The sequence below is a fragment of the Salvelinus sp. IW2-2015 genome, unplaced genomic scaffold (assembly GCF_002910315.2).
Source record: "Salvelinus sp. IW2-2015 unplaced genomic scaffold, ASM291031v2 Un_scaffold396, whole genome shotgun sequence".
NCBI classification, from domain to species: Eukaryota; Metazoa; Chordata; class Actinopteri; order Salmoniformes; family Salmonidae; genus Salvelinus; species Salvelinus sp. IW2-2015.
The window spans coordinates 119,481-141,130 of NW_019942552.1; the positions used below are offsets into that span (position 1 = coordinate 119,481).

A 21,650-nucleotide genomic window follows, 5' to 3' on the forward strand; every position below is an offset into this window, starting at 1 on the left:
CGGTTTTTGACAGTTTGTGCAGAAATTCTTTGGTTGTGCAAATCCACAATTTCATCAGCTGTCCAGCTGTCCATTTTCATGGCTGGTCTCAGACAATCCAGCAGGTGAAGAAGCCGGATGTGGAGGTCCTGAGCTGGCGTGGTCTCTAAAACAACATTGGATGTGGCTTATGATAGAGACATTAACATTCAATTCTCTAGCAACAGTTCTGGAGACATTCCTGCAGTCAGCAAGTCAACTGCACGCTCCCTCAACTTGAGACATCTGTGGCATTGTGTTGTGTGACAACTACATTTTAGTGGCCTTTTATTGTCCCCAGTACAAGGTGCACCTGTGTAATGATCATGCTGTTTAATCAGCTTCTTGATATGCCACACCTGTCAGGTGGATGGATTATTTTGGCAAATGAGAAATGCTCACTAACAAATAAACACATTTCTGCACAACATTTGAGAGAAATAAGCTTTTTTTGCATATGAAACATTTTTTAATCTTTTATTTCACCTCATGAAACATGGGACTAACACTGTACATGTTGCGTTTATARTTTTGTTCAGTATAATAGAACACAGAGGGTTTTCTTTAATAATGGGAGCTTCTCTAATGCTAAACATGTAAATTGTGGTATACCGCAGGGCAGCTCTCGTGACCATCTACTCTTTTCTATTTTTACTAATGACCTGCCACTGGCATTAAAACAAAGCCTGTGTGTCTGTATGCTGAGTATTCAACCCTATACGCGTCAGCAACTACAGCTATTAAAATCACTGCCACCCTAAACAAAGAGTTGCAGACAGTTTTAGAATGGGTGGCCAGTAATAAACCAGGCCTGAACCTCTAAAACTAAGAGCATTTTATTTGGTACCGTACAAATCCTCCTCTAAGTTCTAGACCTCAGCTGAATCTGATAATGAATAATGTCGCTATTGAGCAAGTTAATGAGACTACATTACTTGGTGTTACCTTGGATTGTAAACTGTCATGGTCAAAACCATATTGATTCAATGGTTGTAAAGACAAAGCAAGTCCTGCAGGCTATAGTTTTAGTTTCTGATCTTGATTATTGCCCAGTCATATGGTTAGGTGCTGCAAAGAAGGACCTAGAAAAACTGCAGCTGGCCCAGAACAGAACGACATGTCTTGCTCTTCACTGTAATCAGAGTGCAAATATCAATACTATGCATGCCCGTCTCTTTTGACTAAAAGTAGAGCAGAGACTGACTCCATCGCTTCTTGTTATAAGAAACGTGTTGAAAATTCAAAATTGTTTGCATAGTCATCTTACACACAGCTCACACACACAGCTCACACACACACCACCAGGGGTCATTACAGTCCCCAAATCCAGAAAAAAAATCTAGAAAACGTACAGTATTATATAGAGCTACGATTGCATAGAACTCCCTTCTATCTCAGATTGCTTGTGAACAGAATACCTTGTTTAAAACAACTGATAAAGCAACACCTCATAGCACAACACCTCTCCCCTATTTGACCTAGATAGTGTGAGTGTATGTACTGATATGTAAGCTATGTGTGACGTTTAACTTTATGTAGTTCGGTCCTTGAGCTGTTCTGGTCTATTAATGTTCTGTATTATGTCATGTTGTCTGGACCCCAGGAKGAGTAGCTGCTGCTTTTGGAACAGCTAATGGGGATCTAATAAAAGACCAGATTCAAGGACCCAACACTGAAAACAGTTATCCTTTCACTGAGTTCAGCATGCCAGTTCCTTATTCTATACAAAGACACAAACTAGAGGTATACAAATACAACCTTGAAGGGGGGTTAGAGATTCAGAAAATAAAATATTTTGTATTAACCAGAATTCCGTAGCGGTGTGTCTTGTGGCCTCCCGAGAGGCGCAGTGGTRTAAGGCACTGCATTTCAGTGCTAGCTGTGCCACTAGAGATTCTGGGTTCGAGTCCAGGCTCTGTTGCAGCTGGCTGCGACCGGGAGACTCATGGTGCGGCGCACAATTGGCCCAGCGTCGTCCGGGTTAGGGGAGGGTTTGGCCGGCAGGGATGTCCTTGTCCCATCGCGCACTAGTGACTCCTGTGGTGGGCCGGGCGCAGTGCACACTGACACGGTCGCCAGGTGGACTGTGTTTCCTCCGACACATTGGTGAGGCTGGCTTCCAGGTTAAGTGGCAGTGGGTTGTGTTTTGGAGGACGCACGGCTCTCGACCTTTGCCTCTCCCGAGTCCGTACGGGATTTGCAGCGATGAGACAAGACCAACTCCAGTTGGATACCATGAAATTGGGGAGAAAAAGGGGTAAAAAATAAATATATAAATACACAAATAAAAATAAGGTGTGTCTTGTAACAACTGCTGCTATGTTAATGGTAGTGTTGGAGTTGGGTTAATGTGTGTGTGTGTGTGTGTGTGTGTGTGTGTGTGTGTATAGCTGTTTCATAGGTAGGCTTGAATGAAGCTGTCATGTGATGAACATCATTAACACTTTTATTAGTCACCCCAGTGAACACAACAAACATCCCCTTTACCAATATTGTGTGATTGTAAATGTACAGTCCATAAATAACCAAAGTAACATTGCATTTGGTTGTGGTGTCTATAAATAGTTATGTTTTGTTCAAGAAAGAATTGTTGTTTGTGTGTGTGGTTCAACACAGCAGTAATAAGATTAAAAGCAGGGAGGGACGCCTGAGTAAACTACATTACAGGGAACTGGCAACAAGGTCCATTAAACYTTTTTGTTTTAGTTCACGCCTCCAAAACGAACACAATAGATCGGTCCACCCCCACCCTGCAGCAGACAATGGTCCGGCTGAGGGCTAAATCCACCCAGCAAAACCCAAGCAGGTTCTCTTTGCCTTTCATTCAATCATATTAACTATATGTACCTCTAATAACTTTCAATTCTAAACCCTTCTTTAAGAAATGATAGGAAAGTGAGCAATTCAATAGTAGTTCCCCTAATCTTAATGTAAAAATGTTATAACCAGAAAAGCAGGGAATACAACTTCAATGTGTGTGTTTCGCAGACTTACATYTGTCTACTAACTTTAAAAAGAGGTCTTTCAGACAGACCTTCATGATAAAGTTCAGAAGCCTTACTGAACACTGCAGAACACAAACTCTTTAACATGTAGCCACAGGTGAGACAGACAGCAGAGGATGTTAGCTATTGTGTATTGTACATCCGGCACAGAGTGCAGTGACAGCTGTAGAAAAGCCTCTGACACGTGTGCTTCTGAGCCTCTCTAATCAAACACTATAGGGCTGAGCCTCAACAGTCTAAAATGGCTTCCTGTCCTTGGGTCCTCTCTTTCGTCTGAGCTGATTTGGAGAGAAGTGGACTGGTAAAAGCAAATACCAACACGGTGCTTTCACATCTCATATTTTGTCAGATAATTGAAGATGAAAGATGGTAGAGAAGGAGAGGATACAAGGAGAGTAAGCCACAACAGTCGACTGTGACGCAGCCAGAGTTCAACTCCCTTCATCGTGTATGCTGGGATCTCTAGTGTGCATACCAGGCAAATGGAGACGCTGCTTATGCAAACATTTGCCATACAGCTAGRGAGAGAGGGACAGCAGGGGGAAGTTTTACTTTTGTCTTTCTACAATGTAGTTAAGCTTACAGACAGTTGCAAAGGCATCAGCGGTGAAAGCAGGTTGATTTGGATGAGACAGCAGGCGGCTGCAATTGATCTCCCTGGTGTGGACTTGAACTACACGTCCTTGGTCCAGACAGCCTGAGTCACTCAATCCTTTCAACACAGCGACACCCAGGTCAAACTCCAAACCAACAGACGCAGAACAAACAACACAGCAAACACTGCAGCCATGCCTCCATTTAATCAGGGAAGGGAGTGAGAGACAAGAGCYGGACTGACATTCCTTCAGACTCAGGGGTGGGCACTTGCTGCCTGATTAATTTGAGTGGTTAATACAAACTGCCACAAACTGTAGAGGAGAATACTACATATATATCTAATACCCTAAACCGCTCCTAGTTTTTTTCTTTATCAGAAAGGTCACACTGAACCTKATCTAAAAGCAAAAGTGAAGCGTCACACTTGGCTGGCTGTCTTAGCACTCGGGGACGGCCGGGCCACACCCCAAACAACAATCACACTGACGTGCATGGGAGAATCGCAATTTCATACTCCTCACCTCCTTCTCAAAACCCATTGGAGGAGGTCGTCAGAGGGGGGACCTCTGGCTTTCTCGTCCAATGGGTTTTAAGATGGAGACGAGGAGAGCCGACATGAGGAATATGCAATTGATAACTTCCCTGTCTTCTTCTAGCATTTTCTGATTTCAGTCGCTGATGTCACACCAATWATTCACCCTGCCTCTCCATCTGTCAGAAGATTAACTTGCCCATAGACACTGATCTAAGATCCGTTTTGCAGTCCCCCACTCTAATGGTTAAGGAGCAGGTAAACTCATATCAAATCAAACTTTATTTTCCACATGAGCCGAATAAAAGTGTKGACTTTACCATGTAATGCTTACAAGCCCTTAACGAACTGTGCAGTTCAAGAAGAAGAAAATATTTACCAAGTAGGCTAAAATAAAAAGTAATAATAAAAAGCAACACAATAAGAATGAGAATAACTGATACTAGATCAGGGCGAGCTGCCAGCCAGGCTGGTTGGGGCCTTTTGTGTGGCTGACACCCTATTCCCTATACAGGTCACACAAGCATGAAGGATGACATCACTCTCCAGCCCAGTCGCCAAGCAAGTTCTCATTGGTGTGAACTGAAATGCATTACAGTACACTTGCCAACAGATTTACCAATACAGTAACTTACTTTGAGCAACTATGAGAATGATCAAATGTGACTGACTTTTTCCCCCCTTGCCTTATGTATTTTTTAATTCTGTGGATCTATATAGTTATACAGGTCAACGTACATACTCAAACACACTGAGTTGTTTGTTCTTGAGGACAAAGCCTTGTTTGAATGACCCACATCAATCAGATTATCTATTCGCTATGTACACAAGTGTCAGTCAGTTTCATAGTCGATGTCTTTCAACTGTGGCCATTTGAGMGTAATCGCCTAAGTGGTGGGGTTCAATATATCAATCTGCCAGCAGTCTCCTATGTTCTCAAACCAACACCAACTTTAGGACTCACTTTGCTTAAAACTTCAAGTTTGACAAAGGATGAAGAAACGGAGTTCCAAAACAGAACCCCTTACAAATTCACAAGAGAACTACGGCTTGGGCATGATTTGCTTACACGTCCCTAAATGTCCAAAAAGCACTTTGGGTTGAATACACCAGAGACTCCTACTACAGTATTCTAATGATGGACTAAGAAATACACAGAGAGAGGTCTTGAGGTAGGCCTGGAAAGTTGGACTTAAGCTACCTGCCAATCACTACCCCGAAACCAGAGATCTTATCATCACTTATTCACAGCCGGTGACTCACGAGCACAACGGAAACACACCAAACTGACTTCACAGTTCACACATCAACTTTTTTCCCCTTCTAACTCTTATAAACGGCCAAATTTCACTTCCTCTTTCGTGACATTTCAAATCCTTTAGGCAAGTACAWGCTCATTGATAATGTGAAATGTTGCAGGGTCCATATTGAAAAAGCTCCACTTCCATGTTGATCTGGATACATATTTTTATTATTTCATCAGCATAGCAAATGGAACAAAAATAATAAAACAAAGCATTTTCATATCTATAACTTATGAACAGAACATGTTGTCTTGTCTGACTGCATGAAGAGCTGTACAACTGATGTGAATGGATTAAACGAACTGAGCAGGAGGCCCCATTTACTGGAGAGCAGAGCACCATGGAAGTGGTGTTGGGTTGAAAAGTAAACACTTGCTTACTTGGGCCCAAGAGTCAGTCAGAAAGAGTCGGTGTGCACTTTTAGTCAAGGGGCCCTATAGTATTGTTTCCCCCCACCCCCTTGTGGATAGGGTAGTCGCCCCACCCCCTTGTGGATAGGGTAGTCGCCCCACCCCCTTGTGGATAGGTAGTCTCTCCCCACCCCCTTGTGGATAGGGTAGTCGCCCCACCCCCTTGTGGATAGGGTAGTCGCCCCACCCCCTTGTGGATAGGGTAGTCCCCCCCCTAGCGCCCCCTTGTGGATAGGTTCGCCCACCCCCTTGTGGATAGGGTAGTCCGCCCCACCCCCTTGTGGATAGGGTAGTCCGCCCCACCCCCTTGTGGATAGGGTAGTCGCCCCACCCCCTTGTGGATAGGGTTAGTCCCCCCACCCCCTTGTGGATAGGGAGTCCCCCACCCCTTGTGGATAGGTAGTTCCCCGCCACCCCCTTGTGGATAGAGTCGTCATTCCCACCCCTAGTGAAGACTTAGCTATCAGGGTGCTTTCCACCACGCTGTCTGTCTTTTGTTGGTGCACCTGTAACTCAGGGCTTCCCAAAAGGCAGCCGGAACTACAAATACTCAACTGGAAATGGAAGCTTTTGGAAGATTAGAGGCAAAAAGAGTTCAGTGGTAACAGATTCTGACCCGAAACAAAACAAAAATACAATGATATCCATCCATGTCGCAGTGTCCATAGTGTCTTCTCAGAAAACCTCCCTAGCAGACATGGGATGGAARCACTGTTTAAGGAATTAAGTACTAACACATTTTCCTCAATCATCTCAACCATTTTGTACAATCAATCAAAAGTGAAAACAGTACTTCTTCATGAGGTCCTTACATGTCCGTAATACATATTCTTAACTCTTTAAAAACCATGGTGGCAGTTTGGAACCATGAGAACTGATATGCTGAATCTGCCCCTTGGTTTCCGGCGCAGATATGAGCGGGTAACGTCCACACAGGGGCATTGGCCTTTCCCATCCTTTGGGTGGAAATTGGGTCATGAGAATACTGTATGAAAACTGAATAGAAGGCTGTCTGTAATGTATCTATAACTGAGGGACAAAAAATAGCACACCCTAACCCTGAACCCTGCCACCGCAGAAATAAATCATACAAGAGAAGAAAAATGTAATCTGCATCTTTCAGAGCTTCTGAAAATAATATTTTGTGAATTATTGAGTGATTAGACTGAGTGAAGTATACTACAGAGTCAAAGTGAACAGAAAAAATGAAAGAAAAGCCAGCCAAAAATAAATGTATTTTGTTTATAAAAAACATGGGTTATAGGGGCATCATTCACCATTATCAAAAGAAAAAAATGGAGGATTATAATCAAACTTCTCTTTTATAGAGGCCTACTCATCTGAGAAGTCATGTTATTCATTCATTGCCTCAGGTTGTCATTTTTTTRCCATCTGTTGTTCATTTCACTTCTTCTCTTTTGCTTTTTTGCTTGTTATTGCAACTAAACAGTCCAGGCTGAGCATAGAAGTGATGAACATTAAGATTTGTAATTTGAGGTGAGCCAGGTAAGACCCTCGTATAGTCCATCACCGGTGGAAGCACATGAGGGCTGAACGTACCAATTCCTATCTCTGATCCGGGTCAGGCCCAGCTTCTCCTGGATCTCGTGGGGCTTCATGGCGTCGGGCAGGTCCTGCTTATTGGCAAAGATCAGGATGATGGCATCCCGCATCTCCCGGTCGTTGATGATCCGGTGGAGCTCCTGGCGGGCCTCGTCTATCCGGTCCCTGTCGGCGCAGTCCACCACAAAGATGAGGCCCTGGGTGCCAGTGTAGTAGTGCCTCCACAGCGGCCGGATCTTGTCCTGGCCCCCCACGTCCCACACGTTGAACTTCACGTTCTTGTAGGTGACTGTCTCGACGTTGAAGCCGACTGTTGGGATGGTGGTGACAGACTGGCCCAGCTTCAGTTTGTAGAGGATGGTGGTCTTGCCAGCAGCATCAAGTCCAAGCATCAATATCCTCATCTCCTTGTTGCCAAAGATCTTCGAGAGCATTTTCCCCATCTTGTAGGCTGTGCATAAATATTACTTCCTTGGGGGGGAAAAAAGTAAATTACTTCCCTATGATTTCAAGAGAGCAGAAATGGTTCTTAAAAATAAAACAGATTTTTGTTTCTAATGCTGTAGTAGGTTGCCTGACAGCATAAATCCACGTGACAGTCTATCAGTGGTGGATTGACAAGTACAAATTAAGGTAGCAGTTACAAAAGTTAGTTCCAGATAACGTTTCACTTGTGTCTAGAACGACGGTCAATCAATGGAAAATTATCCACTGAAAGATACAAATATCCTGTTACACTAACAGCTGTCAAAAATAGCTGGGTGCTAGCCTATTCGAGAGGATTCAAAGGGAAATTGAAGTGCTCGAAAATTGGGCGTCTCAGTGCACGGGAGAGGGTGGGGAAATATTTTCATAATCCACAACACTCCGATTCAAACACTGTCTCTTTGATTATAACGATTAGTGCACCGTCATCTTTAAATCCCAATTTCAGTTCCCGGTGCGTAGGCCTACCTTTGTGTTTTTAATAATGTAGAGAGAGAAATACAAAAAAATATATAGCCTAATAGTTGCGTTTATGAAATTAGGCCCTCTCAAAAGCCCGTGGTAAATCCGACTTCCTCCTTGTCTGCCGGCTGTCCACTTGCCCTTATTCCAATCAGCGGAATCAAAAGAACGATTCTATTCAGTAGTTCATTGTAACAGAGACAGATAAGATCACCCCCGGTCGTATCTTCGCCGGGACATCCAGGTCTAGAATGCTCAAAAGGTCATTGATTCCTCCGACTTTCAGCTCTTCCTCTCTCCCTGTAACACAGGAGCGGAGCGCTTCAGAAAAGGGAGGGGTGTCAGACAGACAGAGCACAACTTTAATCGGCTACCGTTCTGTCTAAAGCGCATTATTCTAGGCTGAAAATAGCGCGTAATATAAATCAACAGTTTACACAAAAAGAGCCAAGTTGGAAAATGTGATAGGTACCTGCAACTGCGGCAACCCCCCGGTCCCCAGGTTGGTTATCCCCGCTCTTGCCTCTCTACCTCTCTACAGTCGTTCAGTCACAGCGTTGGCAGTGCTGTGTTACCGGAAAAGGTGCGGACCCAGATCACCCGCCACTTCCTCTCGATTGCTCATGCACAGATGCACTACGCCATTTGGCATGCGCACACGGAGACTCAGCAGCAAACCGATCATATGATAGTTGAAATGGACGCCATTTGAGCTCTGTGTCGCTCCGCGTTTTGTCTGTCTCGAAACTAAATTAAAAAATGCTGTAGTTTCTTTGGTATTATTTAGGAATATCTCGTGTGTAATGATAGAAAACAACACGTTTTACATTTTTCTTGTGATTCTCTGTTTTACACATCGAGAAACGGATCTCCCTATTGCTAACGTCATTTTCATCGTCTGCTCATTATATGACGTCGTGATTGTTCATTGGATGTAACGTGAGAATTTGCAATGCCCAGATTGAAAGAATGCAGGTAATTTTTCCATCTGTAAACTTATTTTTAAATGCTGTATTTGAGCCCTTCCTTTTGCAACAGCAACGGCATCAATAATAAGGCAACAATAAACACAATAGTATGCCATATCTCACGGGCGGCTGGTGGCACCTTAATTGGGGAGGGCYGGCTCCTAGTAATGGCAGGAATGGAATAAATGGAATGGTATCAAGCACATTAAACGCATGGTTCAATGTATTTAAAACCATTCKGTTCACTCCATTKCAGCCATTATTAGCCATCCTCCCCTCACCAACCTCATGTGAATTAGAATTTTCTTAACATTAAAGTACAAACAGACAACTTGTMGATATGAGATACATTTAGTATTTGGTTCATAAAGCCTTTAGAATTTTTTTGAAATCATGATCAGAATCAGAATCCATTTTATTCACCAAGTACATTTACACACACATACTCAGAATTGTACTTAGTGATATGGTGCTGCTAGTGATAGACTAAGAGACAGAATACAGACAGCGGAGTTTAAACAAAGTTTACATACATTATAAACAACTAGCTAGAGTGAGCATAGAGCTATAAGAATTAGCAGATATACAAATACACAGTGGGTATACAGTTGATATACAGTGGATGTACAAATTTACAGTATCAGTATGAATCAGTGGAGGCTGCTGAGGGGAGGATGGCCATTACCATGAGCCCATCCTCCCCAATTAAAGTGCCACCAACCTCCTGTGGTATGAATATATCTAAATGCAGAGAGATTAACAGAGTGCAATTGCAGTATAGCCCGGGGGAAGAAACTTTTCAGGTGGCGGGAGGTTTTGGTCATGAGTGACCTGAACCGCCTGCCAGAGGGGAATTTTTGGAGGAGGGGGTGACTGGTGTGGGATGGGCCGGCAGTGATCTTTCCTGCACGCTTCCTTGTCCTGGAGTCGTGCAGGACCTCGATGGAGAGAAGATGGCAGCCGATGACCCTCTCTACAGCTAAAGTCCACAAACAATATCCTTGCATACATACACCAAAAATATATTCCAAGAATGCTATGTACAGCAGCAGATATATTACAGTGAGCTTTGTCAAGAATCCAGTATTTAAATATGCAGTGTGTATAAACAGTGTAACAAAAATGCAATATATTGGAATGAGCTATGTGAAAAATACAGTATACACAGTAAAACTTTTCACTGTAAATGTACCACATTATAGTGGCACCAGAGTTGCCAGCTTAATGCTGTCATTTTTCTTTAGAACTATTTTTCTTACTGTAAAAACATATTACAGCATCACTGTAATGAGGGCGGTGCAGCTGCCATACCAGGTGGTGATGCAGCCAGACAGAATGCTTTCAATCATACATAGGCTATTGATGGATTTATATGTTGCCTACATTTACATTATTCTACACTTCAATGTTAAATTCAATGTTAAATGATGATGTAAAATAGTGTCAACTATTTACAGGAATGTTATTCTCCTATCCTCTTATTCTGAATGGCAATGGTAACTTACCTTTTGCATAAATTAGTGACTGCAGCCTCTACTGGCTACAGTTGTTGGATTCATTACAGACAGACACAAGTAGCTGGATATATTTAAGAAATAATGCCAGAGGGGGTGTGGTATATGGCCAATATACCACGGCTAAGGGCTGTTCTTATGCACGACACCATGCAATGCGGAGTTCCTGGACACAGCCTTTAGCAAAGGTATATTGGCCATATACCACAAACCCCCGAGGTGCCTTATTGCTATTATAAACTGGTTACCAACATAAATAGAGCAGTAAAAATACATGTTTTGTCATACCTATGGTATACAGTCTGTTATAAACTGGTGGTTCGAGCCCTGAAMGCTGATTGGCTGACAGCTGTGGTATATCAGACTGTATACCATGGGTATAACAAAACATGTATTTTTACTGCTCGAATTATGTCGGTAACCAATATATTACGTTGGTAAGCCATGGTATATTTAAGCAATAAGGCACCTTGGGTTTGTGGTATGTGGCCAATATACCAAGACTAAGGGCTGTGTCCAGYCACTCCGTGTTGCGTTGCGCTGAAGAACAACCCTTAGAAMTGGTATATTGTCCATATACCACACTTCCTCGGGCCTTATTGCTTAAATATACCACAGCTTTCAGCCAATCGGCATTCAGGGCTCGAACCCAGTTTATACCATTCTTGGTTACGTTGTAGTGGAACCGCCCCCARGACACTACAGTACGCATGTGCGTGTTCTGTGCCCTTCTTCGAAGTTGTCGCTGGAGAATGAGAGTAGAAACGCGGCTACATGTTGTTGGTTAGAATAGTTTGAAGTATCTGAAATACACATTTGTCTCATCTAATTTCCATGGAAGATACTGGTAAGTTGTCGCAAACCTCTTTGCGCAAATGTTGTATTTCATTTCGCGAATTTACCAGTTCGGTTGCTGTAACGACGTGAAGATGGTGGACGTGTGCGGTCTGGCTAGCTAGCTAACTAGGCCCAAACCGACGCAAGGTTGAAGCCCTAACTTTAAGACAATTAACGTTATTTGGGATTAGAATGGAACGGGTCGCCTTTTCCTAGTTACAATCTTTATCACAACACGCAGTAACGTTACTAACGTTTTATTTTAGAGGATACCTACAGAGTGGGTAYCTAGTTTGGTAATTCAAACATCTAACTACGCTAGCTAGCTAACGTCATTGAGTGTATACTGACCAATGATTTAGCTAGCTAGTTAAATACTGACTGCAGTAGGTTGCTAAACCAATTTTACAATTGTGTGCCGTTCTTGAATGATGACCAAAAGCTCTAGCTAACTATCAAAAAAATTGTCTAACTAGATAGCTACTGAAATAACTAGCTAACTAGTTGATTGACRGGATTAAATGTTGTTTAACTAGATACATAACGTGCTACTATCACCAGCATGCTCACCTGTAGTCAGCTAGCTAGCATGCTATACAACTCACTGCTCAGTGCGTCTCTTAACAAGTCAACAGATGCGGTCAGAGTAAGGATTATTTGMCTCACAGTTATTTGAATAATCCCTGTTGAGTTTGACTTGGATGGTTTAGGTTAATATCTGGAGCACGTATGATAAATACATTTAGCTTAACGTTACCTATCTAGCCATATCTGGATATGTGGGCACATTTGGATCAGCCATACAGATTTTATTGAATGTCAAACCCTGGTTGATAAGGATTTTTTTCGTGCACTAGTAGATATGCCCAAAAAACCCACAATAACTCAGTTATGTCAATATTGTCTAGATCCACTCCTGATTCTAAAACACTTTACTGTAAGCCYAAGCTAATAATTACCCTCAACCCCTTTTGATGTTGTGTTGTTGATTGATGTGCAACCTGTGTCCCTTTCCAAACCTGCATCTCTCAGATGAGCCCATGATGGGGATGTTGGACACAGACAGCTCTGAGAGTGGGGACTCCCCAGCCATGGAGGGCAACGGAGATGGCTTCCTCCCATACATGCCTGTCCTCATGCACCCTGTTGAATGGACCATGGACCAGGTCAGTGGTGAAAATAGACAGGTTTGCTCTGGGAAATCGAGAAATGCCTCTGAGCGTAATCACAAAGACAATGCCCTGTCATCATTACTCTAAACACCACATAGCCAATGTCATGTTTTTTTGCTTGCAGTCCGAGTAAACCACAATGCTTTCAACTTTAAATTATGTTGTCGTTTCAAGCAGTGCCCTTTGCCTACTTTTCTTCCTACCAGGTTCCCCCTGACAACCTCACCACAGTTATCCACGACACTGACTCAGAGTCAGATCAGTCATCACCGGAGGTAATCAAGCAGCACCAGGACCAGCAGTCTGATCTGGGATCAGTTGAACAAGCAGTGCAGCACTTCCAGCTAGCGAGTGCCAAGCTCTTCCAAGAGGAGGATTCAGATGATCAGTTTTGTTCTCCCCAGGTAGAACAACAGAACCCAATGGAAGCGTCGTCAGAAGAAGAAAGCAAYGATGGACAGAACAACCAAGCGGATGCCACAGAGTCTCTGATGCAGGGTGAGAAGATGTCAGAGGCTGTAGAACAGCAACAAGATCCAGCCCAAGCCCAGCCACCAATGATTGCAGAAGATGGAAGTCCAGCTAACATGGAGCTGGAAGAATCCAAAGAGATGACCGAGCAGGGGGAACCTGTTGAGGTACCAGCTGAGGACCCAGCTGTCCCCACAGAGCCCCTCATCCCCGCTGAGTACGAGAAGCTGGTTAAAGGGTGTGAGGAGAACCCTGAAGACTTCAATGGTTGGGTCTACCTGCTGCAGTATGTGGAGCAAGAGGTGAGCGTGGAGAAGTCCTTTAATTTTTATGTGGACCCTTGTATTGTGAATAGGTGTAATCTGGTCTCATAGTCTTCTGTATTGAAAACTACGTTTTAAAATCTCAATGCGACTAAACCTGATTGATTAAAGGGTTAGATCAGGGCTCCGACCCTGTTCCTGGAGAGCCACTGTTTTTTTRCCTTCTCTAACCCTAATCCACCACACCCGATTCTAAAAAAAAATCAGCTGGTGTAGTCATTGCTATCAAGGACTCCTTGGGATGTTCCTACCCTAAACCCTAACCCTTTCAACTTCAATGTGGTAGGGACGTCCTACGGATCGCAGATAGCACGGATGCAACAGGAGAGTAACTCTCCCGGAACAGCATTGGAGAGCTTGTGGTTAGATGAATATGTGGCTTGATTTGGTTAAAGTCACATTGATGAAAATTGTCTGGCAGGAAGCAAGTTATAATTTATATTTTTTCTTCAGAATCATCTCGGTGTTGTGAGGAAGGCGTTTGATACATTTTTCCTGCACTACCCCTACTGCTACGGCTACTGGAAGAAGTTTGCTGACACTGAGAAGAAGCATGGCAATGTGCAGGTGGCAGAGGAGGTAAGTGTGAAATGAGCTTGTCTTTCGCTGCAGATGGGCTGATGTAGTCAATAGTGTAAATGGACGTCTCCACCTATCCTTTGTGTTGATCTGAAAGGACTTGCCAGGGTTAGTTTGTTCTGTCTGCTTTGTTCTCTCTACTTTTTGGGTCCTTCCTGTGGCAGTTATTGGCTTTTCAGTCTCTCATTCACCAATGGCCTTTTGTCTCCTGTCCCCAGGTGTACCGGCGAGGTGTGCAGGCCATCCCCCTCAGTGTGGATCTGTGGCTTCACTACATGTCCTTCATCAAGGACAACGCTGACCATGAAGACCCAGAGACACCAGGACGCATTAGAGCGTGAGTAAAGATCCTTGTCGTCACTGAAAAGTGAAAGACCAAATCTCTCACCTCAACACACACACACACTCCTGTAAAAGCTTTGTGCATGGTGACACTTCAACAATCAAAACGACATGTCTTACTGATCTTTTCAGGCCATAGACTACATGATTAACAATGCCCTATGTTCTTTCCCACAGTGCGTATGAGCATGCTGTGTTGGCAGCAGGGACAGACTTCCGCTCTGACCGTCTGTGGGAGGCCTACATCAACTGGGAGACGGAGCAGGAGAAACTGGCTAACGTCACGGCCATCTACGACCGAATCCTGGGCATCCCCACCCAGCTCTACTCACAGCACCTCCAGAGGTACGGGGGGTCAGCTCATTCACAATGGGTTTTGATAAATCATCCATGAGGGTTATGGTTATAGAATTAATACAAGGTGCTTGGAGACACTAACCCTGGCAATTCAATTTGTAAACTCATGGCTGCCTGATATTATGATGCAATAATTTCCATGGTCATTTGGGATGCTCTCTACTGATGCTGGATTGTCATGGAAATGTATAATGATGTTAACTGATCTGGCTCATGGAATGTATTTGTTTTAACGTCAGTTGAGTTGACTCAACCAGGCACAGCACAGATTGATGGGTCTATGCAAACTCTGCATCCTTGGGACCCCCATTGAAGTTGACATTTTWAAAATGTTATGGTTAGGGAGGTCCCAAGGATCCCAGAAAGTACTGACTTAGATTGAAGGGTGTACCCTACCTTTTACTTTCTGGCATGGGTACACTCAAAATGGCTGCCCGTCCACCCATTATGCRATCATTGACTTGAATGGGGACGTCCGATCTATTCATTCTATTTCTGTTATGGTCAACATTTCGGYTAGTGGGTAGCTAAGATAAATCAAGTTCCCTGCCATCCAGGACCTCTATACCAGYCGGTGTCAGAGGAAGGCCGTAAAAAAATTCTGCCCCCAGCAACCCAGGTCATAGACTGTTCTCTCCGTTACCGCATGGCAGAATTCTGAACCGCTTCTACCCCCAAGCCATAAGAATGCCAAATAGTTATCCAAATACCTACCCGGARTATCTGCATTGACCCTTTATGCACTAACTTTTTCGACTCATCACATATGCTGCTTTTACTGTTTATTATGTATCCTGTTGCCTAGTSACTTTACCTCTACCTATATGTATATATCTACTTCAATTACCTCCTACCCCTGCACATTGACTCTACTGGTACCCTGTGTGTATATAACCAAGTTATCATTACTCATTGTGTATTTATTCCTTGTTAATTTAAATATTTTTCTATCTACATTGTTGGTAAGAGCCCATAAGTAAACCTTTCACTGTCAGTCTACTCCTGTTTACGAAGCATGTGACAAATACAATTTGATTTGATTTTGACTTCTGGTAGTAGTTTTGGTTGTCCTAGTGATGAATTGAATGTCTCTTTGCAGGTTCAAAGAGCATGTGCAGAACAACAACCCCAAACACTTCCTGTCAGAGGAGGAGTTTGTCCAACTGAGGGTGGAGCTAGCCAAAGCCAACGTAGCAGCTGCAACCAATGGGGAAGGAGAGGAAGCAACACCTGCCGAGGAGCTCCCGCCAGGCACCGAAGATCTCCCAGATCCTGCAAAGGTACGACTCCACCTCCTCACCCTCGAGGAGGGGTTGATATGCCACAACATGCCAGAGAGTTAGGAAAGAGGCCCTCGCCTCATCATCCTTGGAGAGAAACACAAATCTGTGCAGGTTTGAAGAGGTGTCTTTCCGTCAGCAGCCAAGCCAATGAGTACGTGGGGGATTCAAGTTGGCATCATCCAGTCAGGGACTCGACTTAAAGTGGGTCAGGAATGGATGGATCGTGGGCCGGCTGGCCAAGTCGAGTGACCCCTCGTCCTTTCCAGTCCCCAGCACCAGGGCTGGCCTACAGGCAGGGTGCATACGGTACATACCCTGCCCCGGGTCGGGCCTCGGTCCCTGGGTCGGCCCCCTCGCCTTCGACAGGCAGGGCCCCTGCTAGTCTCTGGCTCTCTCGGCCTCATGGTGATGTAAATAATCTTGGCAGCTGGACATGCAGTTTGCACATCAGTGGAGAATGAGATTGTTACGAGATTGTTTTAAAGTGAAGTGAGGAGGTTAACATTGAGTGTCTTGTGTTCTGTGTAGAGGGTGACGGAGATTGAGAACATGCGACACAAGGTGATCGAGTCGCGCCAGGAGGTGTTCAACCAAAACGAGCAGGAGGTCAGCAAACGCTGGGCCTTCGAGGAAGGGGTGAGTACTGACACCTYTCTTTTTAATGATCAGAATTTCATCCAATTATATTTCATATTGCTAAAAGGAATAGTTCACATACCTCTAAAGTGGGCTTTGTCAAGCTGGGTTGAGATTGAATGGGATGGTYCCACTCTTTCCCATTCATTTGTGATTGAGGCCTGCAGATGTCTACAAATAGATGGAATAGGATGTATAAAAATATCGGACAACTGTTGGTTTTATTAGGTTAACTATCCCTAATTCTCCGAAGTGGTTATTTTTGTCCTTGRACCATTTTGAATGCTCTGTTTCTCCTATCCCCCTGTAGATAAAACGCCCCTACTTCCATGTCAAAGCCCTGGAGAAAACCCAGCTCAGCAATTGGAAGGAGTACCTGGACTATGAGATCGAAAACGGCACTCCCGAACGTGTGGTCGTTCTGTTCGAACGCTGCCTCATCGCCTGTGCTCTTTACGAAGACTTCTGGACAAAGGTAACCCAACCCTTAACCTTTGACACCTCAAAAATAATGAACCCCCCCGCACTTCCCTTATCAACGATTTCACTTCCTGACAACAGTAAATCGTCCTGCACATCTCTTCTTTGCGTGTATCGTTGATCTGTGACTCACTGTATCTGTTGTATTAGGGGATGGCCAGCTTTGCCATACAAGATTTGACTCCAGCATTTGCCAACTACTACGTTGCATCTTCTCCGTCTCCCACTACCTTACAGAAACTTATCTTATTGGTTCCATGAAGGTGCTGATGGGTTTACAAAGAACATTTCTAAAAACACGATCTTGTCAATGAAGAAATTCACTGGTTGAGTAAACTGGAAATGGATGTTTAAAATGTTGTCGTCCCCATCCCCTCCTCGTCTTCTCTCTCCACCTTCTTTCCATCCACCCCGTCCCCCTATTCCTCCAACCCTCCTCTCTTGCGTCTCTGAAGTATGCAAAATATATAGAAGGCTACAGCATTGATGGAGTYAGACATGTGTACAAGAAGGCGTGTACCATCCACTTGACCAAGAAGCCCAACATTCACCTGCTGTGGGCTGCGTTCGAGGAGCAACAGGGTGAGTGGTGTTTCTAGATCCCTCTTGACATCACATTCACATGTCAATAGACCTTAAGCAGATGCTCTTGTCCGAAGTGATTTACAAACAGGTACATTCAAATGAGGCTGAGCCAATCACGTAATACATGTTCAAAAGGACTGGTAGACTCTGTCTACAAAAACTAGTTAGAAACATTCAACCCAGAAGTGGAACTGAGTTTCTGTCATTTGTTTCCTTGCAGGGAACATAGCGGAGGCGCGCCGCATCCTGAAGGCTCTGGAGGCTGCGGTACCAGCCCTAGCTATGGTGCGTCTGCGGCGGGTCAGCCTGGAGCGGCGCCACGGCAACCTGGAGGAGGCYGAGGCCCTGCTGAGGGAGGCGATTGCGTCGGGGAAGAACACCAGCGAGACGTCGTTCTACGCCGTGAAGCTGGCCCGGCAGCTGCTGAAGGTGCAGAGAAGCCTCGCCAAGGCCCGCAAGGTGCTGCTGGACGCCATAGACAAGGACCAGGTAAGAGCACAAAACTAGATGAGMAATGGAGTCACTTGGTACAGGATCTTGATATTGAGATGTGTTATTGAGACGCATGGTGCCGGAGGGAGTTTGATTTGGAGAAACCATTTGAGTTCATCATTAATCTGCTTTGTGTTTGCGCCTCTCCCAAGGCGAGTGCTAAACTGTATCTGAACCTGCTGGAACTGGAGTACAGTGGGGACGTGCAGCAGAACGAAGTGGACATCTTGGCCTGCTTCGACCGTGCCCTGAGCAGCCCGCTGCCTCTCGACTCCCGTCTCACCTTCTCTCAGCGCAAGGTCGAGTTCCTCCAGGACTTTGGCAGCGACATCAACAAGTCAGTTCACATGCAGTACCTACTTACAAATACAATGAATGAATGTTTCATGACCAGTGTTCAAATTCGTCTGTGAATGACTGTGCCCTTTCCACTTGGAGCTACAATATGTACTTTTCAGGTGACCCGACCAAATTCACATTGATCTGTCATTCTCATTGAAAGCAAGTCTAAGAAGCGGTAGATCTGTTGCACTTGCTATGCTTCGTTTAGTTTTTGTGTTGTGTTACTTTCAGTTTAGTACACCAGCTGAAAATTGTATTTTTGGTTATGGAAAAGATATTTCACAGCGGTTTTGGATAGTGCAATGATTCTTTACACCACGCGTCAAACTCATTCCACGGATGGCATGCGGGTTTTCGCTCCTCCCTTGTACTTAATTGATGAATTAAGGTCACTAATTAGTAAGGAACTCCCTTCACCTGGTTGTCTAGGTCTTAATTGAAAGAGAAAAAACAAAAACCAGCAGACACTAGACCCTCCATGGAATGAGTTTGACACCCCTAGTCTACACTATACTTGTTTTGTCACAAACTGAAATTAGGCGAACTAGAATTTTTGCCACCAGGAAATGGCGGAGCAATTTCTGCATAGTGAGTTTTTAAAATCTCAACCATGTATGATTTTTTAACCCTCACAGGTTAGTGGCTGCGTACGATGAACACCAGAAGCTTCTGAAAGAAAATGAGTCGGCAAAGAGGAAAGCAGAGAATGGGTAAGATTTCAGTTTGTTTACTTCCCTCAGCTTAACATTGGCGTCATTGAGTACAAAATAATCTGATTGATAAGATACTTCATAGGAGGTTGTGAATCACCATGCTTGAATTGGTTATTTGGGTGCTCTTGATTGACCTGAACCTGTTCCTTTGTGTCCCTGCAGCTCACAGGAAACCGAGTCGAAGAGACAGCGTACAGACGAGCACTCAGGCTCAGGGCACATGATGCAGGGAGATGTGCAGGGTAACAACTCTGCCTACAACTACAACTGGTACCAGGTGAGTCCTATGATAAAGAGCAGAGTCAAACCTACTGTTTTACACCCAATTTATGTTGCAGTGAGCGATATACCCAGTTTATTAGGTACACCACCCCGTTCATGAAAATGGTTCATTCCGGCAGACAGTCATGTGGACGTGGCTTGCTATATAAAGCAGGTAGACYGGCATCAAGGCATTCAGTTACTGTTCGATTTAAATGGGCAAATGAGTGACCTATGCGACTGAGCGTGGTATGATTGTCAGTGCCAAGCACACCTGTTCCAGTAAATCCGAAAAGGGCTGGGCTTTTCACACGCGCGTGTCTAGGGTTTCCTGTGAAAACCTTCCAGTCAGCAGCAGTCCTGTGGGAGAAAACAGCTTGTTGATGAGCGAGGTCGAAGGAGAATGGCATGACTCGTGCAGGCTAGCAGGCAGGCCACAAACAGGCAAATAACTGAGCAGTACAACAGTGGTGTGCAGAACGGCATCTCGGAACGCACAACTCGTCACGGATGGGCTATTGCAGCAAGCAGACGTCCACACCGGGTTCCACCCCTATCAGCTAAAAACAAGGACATTTGAGGAATGGAAAAACGTTGCCTCGTCCGATGAATCCCGGTTCCTGTTGTGTCAGTTTAATGGCAGAGTCAGGATTTGGCTTAAGCAGAAGGAGGACATGGCTCCATCCTGCCTGGTGTCAACAGTATAGGCTGTTGGTGTAACAGTGTGGGGAATGTTTTCCCGGCACATGTTTGGTCCCTTGATACCAATTGAGCAACGTTTGAACGCCACACCTTGTAGAATTCAGGCTGTTCTGGAGGGGGGGGGGCTGACCTGGTACTAGATGGGTGTATCTAATTAACGGGCCTCTGAGTATTTTCACCATACTATGCATAGGTGACATGTCATACTGTCTCTGACACAAGACTTGAGGCAAAATGGCTTCTCGATGAGTAAAAATTGGGAATATGATAGTGTTGCACTCTATTCTCTTCATCTATTGACCCTAACGCTGGAATGAAATGTTTCTAAGTATTTGAAGGAATGCCAACTAACCCTGTCTTTCTTTGCTTTCCTTCTACAGCAACAGTACAACAACTGGGGACAGAACTCCTGGGGACAGTACAACCAGTATTCCCAGCAGTATAACCAGTACTACCCCCCTCCACCTACATAAGGTCTTGCAGACAGAAAGAGAGATGAGAGGAAGCATCTTTCTACCCAGCCAAATGGCTCATTTCAGCTAGCCCCGCCTCCTGTGTGATGTCATTTGTTACCATTGGCCATTAGATTGGCACATTTACTGTCATCACCATTGTCATTCATTCATTGGCCGGCTGCTTTTTGTTTTGCTTGCGCATGTGTTGATGCGGACTTCATATTAATTTTATTTTCTCAGTTGAAAAGAAGCAATGATGTTTTCAAWTTTTTGATTGACTGCATAATTTGGTTCCTCTTCGATATCTCAGTGGGGGGAATCTAGTTATGTTTGATACAGATTATATATTTGTATGGAGGTAGTGGTACCAGCTATGCTCCTTCCTGAGCCTCTTCTCTGCTTTCCTAAACTGTGAGCTTTTTAAGATGAAGGTTTTTGTTTCCTGGGACAAAAACAGAAATGAATGAAAATGTTTGTTTATTTCATAATAAAGAGATGAATATCCTACTTCGTGTTTTGTTATTCCCTGAATTAATCRGTATTTGTACGATATTAACGTCACCGCCATTGCGGCGAAATTAAACCAAACGGGAACATATTGAAGAGTATTCATATGTAACCAATCATGTAGATACTCATGGAGCAGTATAAGGTGTGGCCCAGAGCTAAAAAGCTGGTTCTGTTTACTGTCTAGATCCAGCAGTTGAAACAGCATGATATATCATTACATGTTTCTGTATGACAGGCAAACATTTACAATG

General features: G+C 44.2%; 2 protein-coding genes across 5 annotated transcripts; one reads left to right on the forward strand and one right to left on the reverse strand.

The window, feature by feature from the left end:
- Positions 1-7,094: 7,094 nt before the first annotated feature.
- On the reverse strand, positions 7,095-9,037 carry LOC112068309 (ADP-ribosylation factor 6). 2 transcript variants are annotated; one of them, XM_024135417.2, is made up of 3 exons: positions 8,850-9,037; positions 8,592-8,677; positions 7,095-7,900 (listed from the first exon to the last, which is right to left on the reverse strand). In XM_024135417.2, the coding sequence occupies exon 3, from the start codon at positions 7,870-7,872 to the stop codon at positions 7,345-7,347; it is 528 nt and encodes a 175-aa protein (XP_023991185.1). In that variant the 5' UTR covers positions 7,873-7,900; positions 8,592-8,677; positions 8,850-9,037; the 3' UTR covers positions 7,095-7,344. The 2 variants fall into 2 exon arrangements, with proteins under 2 accessions (XP_023991185.1, XP_023991183.1); XM_024135415.2 differs by lacking the exon at positions 8,850-9,037 and having other exon boundaries at positions 8,384-8,657.
- On the forward strand, positions 9,038-21,396 carry LOC112068308 (pre-mRNA-processing factor 39). Of its 3 annotated transcripts, XM_024135414.2 has the most exons (16): positions 11,602-11,706; positions 12,729-12,862; positions 13,075-13,143; positions 13,273-13,641; positions 14,116-14,241; positions 14,460-14,578; positions 14,761-14,928; positions 16,040-16,220; positions 16,752-16,859; positions 17,170-17,334; positions 17,795-17,921; positions 18,145-18,413; positions 18,569-18,753; positions 19,394-19,468; positions 19,634-19,748; positions 20,815-21,396. In XM_024135414.2, exons 1-16 carry the CDS (start codon positions 11,694-11,696, stop codon positions 20,905-20,907), a joined length of 2,316 nt encoding a protein of 771 aa, XP_023991182.1. In that variant the 5' UTR covers positions 11,602-11,693; the 3' UTR covers positions 20,908-21,396. The 3 variants fall into 3 exon arrangements, with proteins under 3 accessions (XP_023991181.1, XP_023991180.1, XP_023991182.1); XM_024135413.2 differs by lacking the exon at positions 11,602-11,706 and adding an exon at positions 9,038-9,352 and having other exon boundaries at positions 13,075-13,641; XM_024135412.2 differs by having other exon boundaries at positions 11,557-11,706; positions 13,075-13,641.
- Positions 21,397-21,650: the final 254 nt, after the last annotated feature.